Source organism: Garra rufa, chromosome 25 (assembly GCF_049309525.1).
Source record: "Garra rufa chromosome 25, GarRuf1.0, whole genome shotgun sequence".
Taxonomy (NCBI): Eukaryota; Metazoa; Chordata; class Actinopteri; order Cypriniformes; family Cyprinidae; genus Garra; species Garra rufa.
The window spans coordinates 16,453,576-16,463,706 of NC_133385.1; the positions used below are offsets into that span (position 1 = coordinate 16,453,576).

The following is a 10,131-nucleotide window of genomic DNA, read 5'->3' on the forward strand; positions in this document are numbered from 1 at the left end:
TATCATGGAACTTCTCATTTTGGACAGCTACTAGAACCACTGTTGTCATTTAAAATGTTTGTTTTGCAAACCAGTCCTAGGTTTTATGCTCAATCTGGAAAAACACTGCAGTACAATTCTCTGGACTCTAGGTCAATTATAAAAAAAATTAATAAAAAAAAATTAAAGTTGAAATTTACCCTTTGGGAAGCTATAATGGGGTCATTTAGAAAAGGGGCCTGTCCAAACTCACTCAAAATCCTACAAAGCCCGTAGGAAGTGAGCACATGCGACGGGTGATACTAGATAAGCTGGTGCGATAAGTCATAAACGTAAAAAAAACATTTCTATGGCAAATTACCAGGATTTGCCAAAAATGCCTTTTTAAAATCATTGATTTTAGTTGGTTACAGGCTTGCTAAATAATGTCTTTTTTTAAAATATGTGCTTAAATGCCTTAAAGCGCTTGAACCCCAGTAATCGCTGCTTGCAGCTCTATTTTATTTACTTGATTTTGGATATTTCATTATGCACTTGTTTACCTTTGATTTAGTTCATTTACAGTTTATAGTCTTGCTTATTTAACTAGCATCAATAAATCAATAAATCAACAAATACCTTCAGAAATAAGTTTCAAATACATCAGCAGTGTGAAAATAAGATAAAACGATGTGCAACTAATGGACAAACGCTGGCATTACAGACAGTGAAACAAAAATATACAAACACACACCCCTATTATGTATTCGACATAAGCTAGGTAGGGAGGGACTGGCCATTCCAAATTAAAACAATAAGCAAGCAGGTGTGGTTCAAATGATTATGTACTTAAAACAGGTTTTAGTGGAAGCTAAAACACACTGATGGTCAAGGCAACTCTATGAAACAGCCACTGTCAATTACTGCATTTCAAAAGAGCATATTTACCTTTTCAAACTCAGCATCAATTTGTGAAAGGAGGGCTGGTTTTTCATCTTCAAAGAACATGCGCAGGGGAGCGCCCATGTACAGATACATGACTCCCAACAGAGTGATTGCTGATGTCCTCACAGCCTGAAGTTAACAAACAACAGCTCATTACACACAATTACATCAGGATTTCCATTGCAGTTTGACTAATGATCAAAATAAAGTCATAATATTTCAGGCAAATCCACTTGAAAGGCACAATAGAAGTATGGTTATGTATACTGAAACTATGACTCACAGGATTTGTGGCACCCAAAGCAGTTTTGACATTGTTGATGAACGCCTTGACGTTTATTCTAGATTAGGGGGAATTAGATTCAGATTCAGAATTAGAAATGAGAATTTACAGCATTAAGAAATGTTTTTTTTTTTTTTAAAGTTGAGGTAGACACACTGCTCACCCTGCAAATCCAAACTCCTTCATAGCATTGGCCAACCAGTTCAACGTCTCTGCTTGGTTTTTAGGATTTTTCTGAGCGAAAGCCAAAGAGACAACCTGCAAATTAAGAAATGAGCATATTAAGAAATGATTTAAAATTTCCTGCTAGTTCAAAATGCAGAAACGGTCCCACAGCACAAACACCAACCTGTTCAGCAGTCCACGGTAGAGAACAGGCCTCCCCGATAGCAGTGAGAGCCTCTTTAGCATTACTTCCACACTTCACGTCTCCAATCTTATCAACCAGACCATCCAAAACCACCAGTGCGGATGTCTTTGAGAAGGATCCCTTTTGTGCGATTAGACCCACAATGTGGAGCTTCATTTGCATTACCTGGAGACAGAAAGACAATGGAAACTAGTACCAGATCGAATGCCAAACCCTGAGAATTAAGAACAGCCCTACATAGTTAAGAGGACTACCTGAAAGTTGGTCTCTTTCCATCCAGGTTTCTTAGCCAGCATCCTGACTAAAGCCTGGCATGGCATTTCTGATTTGTCCATCTGCTCCACAGCCTGAGAACACCACATTCAAGTTTAGATCATGTTCCTCATGTTGAATTGATTATAAAAGCGCTAAAAAAAAAAAACAGCACAAAAAGATACAAAATCCAGTCACCCTTTGAAACTCCTCCATGCTAGCAAGTCTCTCCTTCCAGTTACCGCTGTCCAGCAGCTGCATACAGGAGGCTGGGAGCACAGCAGCAGCCTTCTCCTCACACACTTCCGGCTGGTAACACAAATAGCAATTATGTGACCATTTTGCATTATACCTAGGGAACCAGTTTCCACCACTGAACAAAAAAATAAATAAACCTTACAATTCGGACTCCCCCACCCCCACCCCAGAATTGTTCTCACAACACTTGACGTTTTTTCTTCAGAACTGTGAGATACAAACTTTAAAAGTTCAATTCTGAGAAGATTGTAAAAAGATTGATATGTTCTAAGAACTGCAAGTTTATAGCTCACAAATCTGACGTAACTGAAAACTGTGTTATAAAGTCAGTTTGAAAGTTGGTTTTAGAATTGCGAGTTTGTTAGTTTCTCAGAATTGAGAGTGCTTTCTTTTAGAATAGAGTTATTTTTTAGAATTGCAAGTTCGTTTCTCAGAATTATGAGTTCTTTCTCAGTTGTGAGTTTGTTTCTCAGAAATGCAAAAATTCTGACTTAATTTCTCAGAACTGCAAGCTCATTTCTCAGAATTGAGTTTATTTCTAACAATTCTGAAAAAAGTTAGAATTGTAGGGTTGTATTACGCAATTCTGATTGGGAAAAAAAAAAAAAAAAAAAAAAGTAAACTCACAATTGTGAGGAAAAAAGTCAGAAATATGAGATAAAAGATATTTGTTAATTCAGTGGCGGAAACAGGCTTTTACAATAACTTTACATTTTGGTGAACTTTGATAAAATATTAAATGTGTCAATGTAAAATTACAGACGTACAGATAACTCCGTTTCGACAGTTTCCTTCGTTTCTGGAGCTTTCTTGGACTTCCCACTCTGAGCTGAGGCAGGTTTGCCCTTCTTGGGAGGTCCTGCAGCCTGTTTGTAGGGAACAAGACAGTTTAAATTCATTTGTCTTGTTTTAAAATAACCAATTTAACAAAATAACTAATGGTACCTTTGCAGGAGGAGCTTTCTTAGGAGGCCCAGATGGTTTGGCAGGTGCTTCAACAGGTGGAGGTGCTTTAGCAGCAGGTTTCTCTTTCTTCTCTCCTCCACCGCCACCTCCTTTCTTTCCAACAAGCTCCACTTTATCAGCACATTCTTTTATCTAGTTATGCATTAAAAATGAAAGGAAGAGTCATGAACTCTTGCACTAGTTCCACCCACAGTCTGTTTGCCTACTGCCTGACACATTTGCATGCAAAACTGGCAAGTACGTACAATGATGATGTGAGTTGTTCACCTCTGACTAGCAATTTTAAGTTAATTGTTTTTTTTTTTTTATAACCAGTTTTTGTAATACATACACTCTATATATTATATATCTTTTTTTTTATATATAATTACAGGTTCTTAAGACAATTGACATTGAGCTAAACAAGTTTTTACCTTGTCCAACTTGAGTTTGTCAACATCAGCCAGGAATGGATTGACTGCTTTCTCCCCTACCACCTTCATGGCCGTCCCCAAAGCCTCAAAAGCAGCATCTCTGACCTCCGGAGCAGAATCATTCACTTGCTGCAGAGAAAAAGTCCCAAAGATGACAGTACTGACACATTTCAGAAAGCATTTCAATGTGTTGACTGGAGAGGAATCTGTACCTTGAGGAACGCTGCACAGAATGGCTTCAGAACGCTTTTTGGCAATGTGCTCGGGGTGCAGTGACGAAAGCTTCTGGCAAGGAACAGCGAAGCCTGTTGCTTGATAGAGGGGTTCTTGTTGTCCATCACTGCCAGAACATCCTCACTGATGTTTTGCAAGGTTGTCTGCAACACAGTCGCCATTTTCCAAGTTAAGAACTGATCAAATTTCCAAAGTGTTTATCAGTCAACTGCCACCATGCTTTTTGAATACTCACAGTAAGGAAGATTGCATCAATGGCCTCTTGCAAGGCCTGAACCACCTGAGGTTTCTTCTCCTTGAACTTCTCCAAGATGGTTGGCACGACCTTCAAAAGAAAACAATTTAAACTGTGGTCTATTTACTTTGAACAACCATCACGATTTGCTTATCTTTTTTCCGTGAAGTTCATGGTGAGCACTTACCTGACCTGCATATGTCCCAAACTTCTTCCTCAATCCTGCTGCCAGTCCAGCCAAGCATTTGGCTGCCATGGACACTAGCATCACATTGGCATCTTTCCCAATAACCTAGAACAACAAAAGGGAGTATTTTCTAACGGCCTTGTTCACAGAGGATATCCTATTATCCAGAGTCCCACTAGGACTGTTACCTTTTTTAGCGCCCGAACCAGATCCCCATAGTCTCCGTTTTCCAGTTTCGGATTCTTAGCCAAAGCCTCCACTGCCTCCAAAGCTTCCTTCCTCTCCTGCCATTTTTTCGCTTCCTGTGATGAGAAAGTGAAATGTAGGAATGAAATTGATGCAAATCCCAATATTATTTAAAAAGCTCAGGGTTACGTTGTTCAGACTTACAATTTTCTCATAGAAGTCTTTAGGAAGTTTAGACAGGATCTCGACAGCTTCCAAAAGCTCATAAGGATCCACTTGAACAGCTTCAGCCTCATCCTCATCATCTCCTATGGTCAGAAATTAAACAAAGTTAAATTAATAATAATAACAAATGCATAATTCTTAAAAAAAAGAATTCTCACACTACCAGTCAAAAGATTAAACAGTAAGATTTTTTTTTTAAAGTCTCTTCTGCTCACAAGCCTGCATTTACAGCAAAAACGGTTTTGTATTTGAATACATTTTAAAATGCAACTTATTCCTGTGATTTCAAAGCTGAATTTTTAGCATCATTCCTTGATCTTTTTAGAAATCATTCTAATATTCTGACTTGCTGCTCAAAAAACAATATTATTATGCTGAAAATAGAAGAATGTTTTCAGCTTTCTTTGATGAATAGGAAGTTCAGAAGAACAGCATCTATCTGAAAAAGAAATCTTCTGTAACATTATAGAATCCTGAGAGGAAGGGGGAGAAAAAAAAAAAAAAAAAAAAAAAAAAGTACTCAACTGTTGAACAGCAAATCAGCATATTAGAATGATTTCTGAAGGATCACGTGACACTGAAGACTGGAGTAATGATGCTGAAAATTTACATTTTAATAACAGGAATAAATTAGATTTTAAAATATGTTTAAATAGAAAACAGTTATCTAAATGGTAATAATACTTCAAAATGTTCCTTTTTTGCTGTACTCTGGATTAAATGCAGGCTTGGTGAGCAGTAAATGTAAAAACATTTAAAAATCTTACTATTCAAAACTGGTAGCGTACATTCACAATATATCTCTTTTAAAATGTTACAAAAATACAACTGGCTTCAATCAAATTGGCACAATTTAGTACTTTTAAAATTAAAAGCCTGATTTAGTCACAGTAAAATGGCTTTTTTTTCTCACTCCTAGTTGTTCAAGAGTCGCCTGGCTTTGTGCTGGAAACTAATTCATTACTATGGCAACCAATGTAGATACACCAGATATCGACTAGACACCCTGAACAAATAGACCTGATTTCATTACATACAAAATAGTAGGGACAGTCAGTTATAAAAACATAACTATTGATATTGTCTTTTATTGTGATATCTGAACTATCACTGACTGCTTTTTGCACTGGTATAGAAGCTGTATTCTCACCATCCGCCTCATCTCCTCCTGCAGCCTGCTGTTGCTCAAACTTGGCCTTGAGGTCCTGCTGAGAGCGCAAGAACCTGGTCTGCTTAGGAGCTGAAGTTGGCAGTTTGACCCATTCTTCCTCCAACTCTTTCAACTGAGAAAAGGATCAAATAAGTAATATTACAACCTGTATAGTCCATTAAAATTGTATCTTGAATTATGCAACATTCATCTCTCAATCTATACCAATATCACAATGCACATTTTTAAATGAAAACATTGTACAGTCTCACCTGTACAGAATTGATATTCTGAAGCGGAGCTCGCAGCGCATCACGGATCCATCTATAAATCTCCACCGCCAGCAATTTGGCCTCGTCTCGAACTGCCTTTTCTCGAGACTCAAACAATTTTGGCAACACTTTCACCACAGGCTTGAGAGTTATGATCTTCGATCCAAATTCACTGTAAAAGAACAAATGTAAAAGTACTTTATGCTGAATAAGTGCCAGCAAGTAAGTGTTTGATGACCGCATTTCCTCCAGTCTTTATGGTTAACAGGGTTAAAAATCGCCTACTCACCAAAGTGCTTTCCTTAGCGTCTCAATGCAAGCAACAACAATCTTGGGGTTCTTGTTATCCAGTCCTTTGATCAGCTCATCCTGGACTACCTCTGCTTTCTCGATCTCTATATACATGAGGCAGATATCTGTCCCCAGCTCCTTCGCTCGCGCTTTGGGCTGGTTGAAGACTTTGCTGACCACTCCAGAAACCACTTCCCCTGTTGTCCTGCAAGATAAGACACCACTCCATTAGATCCCATTAAGACACTAGGCCCCACAATTCAACATTTTCTAAAAAATTCCCAGTTTACGCACCAACTTAAAGACAATTTTAGGGTTACATGTAGATAAAAATAAATTCCTCTTACTTTATTAGAAAAAAATATTGTTTTTGGGTTTCATCTGACAATTGTAGCAAACTGAGTAAATCACTTAAACACAAACATCATGGAACTCATTTTCACATCACTCCTTCATCCAAGCTCAATTAAAACAATCAATACTCTACAAAAGAGTTTATTGTACCATTAGCAATGACTGACCGGATTCTATCTGGCTATATTTAGACACTATATAACTCAATAATGGAAAGCAGTACATGGAGCAGCAGAAACGTAGGTATTTTTTCCTGAGATGCTTGCTTAATTTTAAAGAGTTAGTTCGGCAAAAAAATTAAAAAGGTCATTAATTACTCAAAAATAATAACAACAAAAATAACGACTTCCGTGTCAGTCTTTAACCATGCATTCTTGAGAGTTCCAAGACGTTCTGATTTTGAACCCCTATGCACAGTGCCTTGTTTACAAGTGGAGGAAGATGCAAGTTGTGCATAAAACAGTCTTCGTAAAATTGTCTGAAGATTTCAACAGAGGATGACTTGCAATTTTTAGCCCAGCCTTAATGCATGTGCCCACTGTACACTGTCTTGCTGATGCCACCAGGGTGCCACTTAGTGTTGGCCGATATGCTCAATTTATCGTCCTACCATCAGCCTGTGAGATCGCCGACACACAATACTAAATTCGCTATTTGTTTTGTAAGGGTAGTCTTGTTAATAGACATGTAGTTGTGCCTGTACAGAGCGCTGACGGTAGTTCCGCCGGAGCAGTTCCAGTTTACTTTGTTTCATTCTCAGCAATCCGAATAAATCTTACCCCTTTTTTCACTGCACACATCTGCGGCACAGCCACCGGAGCTGATTGCGGACACTAGTCAATGTTTGCATTTATAGCCACCCTGTGGCAAGTTTCTGAGGCATCCTAGAAGCTGCTCTCCAAGTTACATCGCTAAAGTTAGGCGCCTAGCCTGTTTTTGATGGATAATAATCTTGCTATCGTCAAAGGCATCAGCAACAGGTGATATCTCTGACTACCGTCGATACACAAAACTATCATCTATTGGCACAACCCTAGTGCCACTGGCACTGGTGGCTTGGGCCCGTCATCGCTGCTTGCAGCTATATACTTAAGCCGAGTTCAGACTGCACGATTTTCAAAGCAATCGCGTCACAGATGTTTTCACACTGCATGACTATCTGGGGTAGCATTCCGTCGCTGCTGTGTTCACACTGCACGATGGATCGGCGACAGGGGGTTTCACACTGCATGACTTTACAATAGGAAGAATCGCCGACAACTTTGTCCCGGTCCGCGAACTACGTCTCACAACCAAACACACGCAAGAAGTGACATGGAAACAACGCGAGGTCAGGCGTGCAAGTTCTCACATGAGACTGATATTATTATAAAAAAAAAAAAGGTAGCCCGCAAGAAGCTTGTCATACAAATTGCATGTGCACTCATTTGCAGCGAAAAGAAAAGCAGCCGAAGCTATGCTTGTTGATATTGTGGTCTATACCTTCGTAACTCCTCCCCCACCTTCCCACTGGCCTGGATGTTGCCGTCTCGTTGGCTGTAGGTAATCGCCGATGTGATTTTCAGTCAGATCACCTTTCACACGGCATGATTTTGAATCGCCGACAGGTCCAGATATTTAGCATGCCAAATATCTCACGGGTGTCGGCGACACGTCGGCGATTCTCTCAGATCGCGTCTTTGATAGTTCACACTGTGTGATTGTCACTCACGTGAACGAGCACCGATTTGCCTGTGATTTCGGGCATTTGTCGGCGATTTCTCAAAACCTGTCGGCGAGTCAAAATCGGGGCTGAAATCATGCAGTCTGAACTAGGCTTTACTTAAACCAGAATATACAGACGATGAACTAAGAGAGATGGAAGTTCTTTGTCAAAACTTATTCTTGTAGCTTCAAAACATCCTTTTTGAACTAATGATTTCACATGGACTACTTTAACAATGTCCTTACTACCTTTCCGGACCTTGAACATGGTAGCTGCGTTGCGGCCTATGCACGGTCAGAAATCTCTCTGATTTCATCAAAAATGAGGGAGAGTAATTTTCTTTTTTGGGAGAACTATCCATTTAAGTAATCGCAGTGTTCCTCGTGAAAAAATGAGGTACATTTCCATGTCTTCTGAATGGGTTAAAGCTACTGTGTTCTTCCAAACAAGACACCTACTTTGCCAGATGACTCTCACTCAAAACCAGAAATAGACTTTCACCAGGTATCATGTTTCTGCTTTGTTCCAAAACTCAGTTGTAAACAAAAAGCTCTTACAAAACGTTATCCCATATAAAACAGGTCACAGAAACATAAAGAGCTGCTCAGGGATTGAGGGAAAAGCAAACATCACTATTAATCCTCTAAAGACTAAATCAGTGGTTTGCGAAACTCTCCTGAATTTTCAGGACAAAATGGGACTACTTACTTGCCAGCCACGTGTGCATTCTCGATAAAAGCAAGTGCTGCCTCCAGTCCTTTGAGTTGGGCTACGGCATTTGATTCTGTTACAAATCTCTTGATAAGTCCAAGGTATTTGCCCCATTCTGGGCTCTTCTCGTCTTCTATCCTCTGGAAGAGCTTCAATGCTTCCTCGTATCCATTTAATCTTGCTTTCCAAATCTAAGGAAAATCAGAAGATCAATCATGACTACGAACAACCAAATAAATGAGCTTCTGAGTTCATGTAACTGAACCACTTTCTTTAGGAGCAGACATAGGTTTAACAACCATTATTTATAATACAGCACACAAACTCAAGGACAAAGTATATGAAAGGCCTTATCACCCTGAGCAGTACTGTGCTGCAGCATATGAAAAACTCAGGTTGATAAAACAAGTACCAGCTATTAACTCAATATTTCTCAAGAAACTTAAAAGTTGTGATGCTCTTTTAATCTGGTGCAATTTACTAATTTTTCAGACTGAACTAGAAGATACAAACTGGAGTGCTGCTCACTACCATCTCCCCCTGACTGTCCCACCTCTATACTACAAGTTCCAGCAAGAATAAAAATGAATGAAGTTTAGGGGGTAAGTTGAAAGAAGCAACACAACTGGCTGGAATGCATCATCTACCATGCAATCGTCCAATCAGTTTAAACTGCGAGAAGACGTCACATGTAAACAAAGTGTCACCTGACACTACAGTCACATCAGGAAAGTTCTCCAGCAACAAGTTAGTTAAAATTAACTTGAGAAAAAAATATCACTAAAATTTAAAAGAATACACATTATAAAAATACACATTTTACATTTATGTGAGCCTGAAGCAAAAAAAAAATAAATAAAATTCATAAGGGTCAATTTTTGTTAAATTGAGATATCTCTCATCTGAAAGCTGAATAAATAAGCTTTCCATTTATGTATTTCAAGATGCAACTATTTGAAAATCTGAAATCTAAAGGTGCAAAAAAAAATTAAATATTGAGAAACCCGCCTTTAAAAGTTGTCCAAATGAATTCTTAGCAATACATATTACTCAATAAAAATTAAGTTTTGATATATTTACAGTAGGAAATATACTAAATATCTTCATCGAACACAATCTTTACTTAATATCCTAAT

General features: G+C 38.6%; 1 protein-coding gene across 2 annotated transcripts in view; it reads right to left on the minus strand.

Annotated features, from left to right (window-relative positions):
- The window catches only part of ckap5 (cytoskeleton associated protein 5), a 28,374-nt gene that overhangs the window by 16,019 nt on the left and 2,224 nt on the right, over positions 1 to 10,131 (minus strand). For both annotated transcript variants that reach the window (XM_073831538.1, XM_073831537.1), the window contains exons 3-20: positions 8,993 to 9,186; positions 6,224 to 6,430; positions 5,935 to 6,106; positions 5,663 to 5,795; positions 4,492 to 4,595; positions 4,290 to 4,403; positions 4,102 to 4,206; positions 3,915 to 4,004; positions 3,658 to 3,822; positions 3,446 to 3,574; positions 3,012 to 3,164; positions 2,834 to 2,932; positions 2,007 to 2,117; positions 1,811 to 1,903; positions 1,536 to 1,721; positions 1,350 to 1,444; positions 1,187 to 1,244; positions 907 to 1,032 (exon numbers count right to left, since the gene is read on the minus strand). In XM_073831538.1, the coding sequence (XP_073687639.1) occupies positions 907 to 1,032; positions 1,187 to 1,244; positions 1,350 to 1,444; positions 1,536 to 1,721; positions 1,811 to 1,903; positions 2,007 to 2,117; positions 2,834 to 2,932; positions 3,012 to 3,164; positions 3,446 to 3,574; positions 3,658 to 3,822; positions 3,915 to 4,004; positions 4,102 to 4,206; positions 4,290 to 4,403; positions 4,492 to 4,595; positions 5,663 to 5,795; positions 5,935 to 6,106; positions 6,224 to 6,430; positions 8,993 to 9,186 (2,334 nt within the window). The remainder of the gene's footprint in view (positions 1 to 906; positions 1,033 to 1,186; positions 1,245 to 1,349; positions 1,445 to 1,535; positions 1,722 to 1,810; positions 1,904 to 2,006; positions 2,118 to 2,833; positions 2,933 to 3,011; positions 3,165 to 3,445; positions 3,575 to 3,657; positions 3,823 to 3,914; positions 4,005 to 4,101; positions 4,207 to 4,289; positions 4,404 to 4,491; positions 4,596 to 5,662; positions 5,796 to 5,934; positions 6,107 to 6,223; positions 6,431 to 8,992; positions 9,187 to 10,131) is intronic.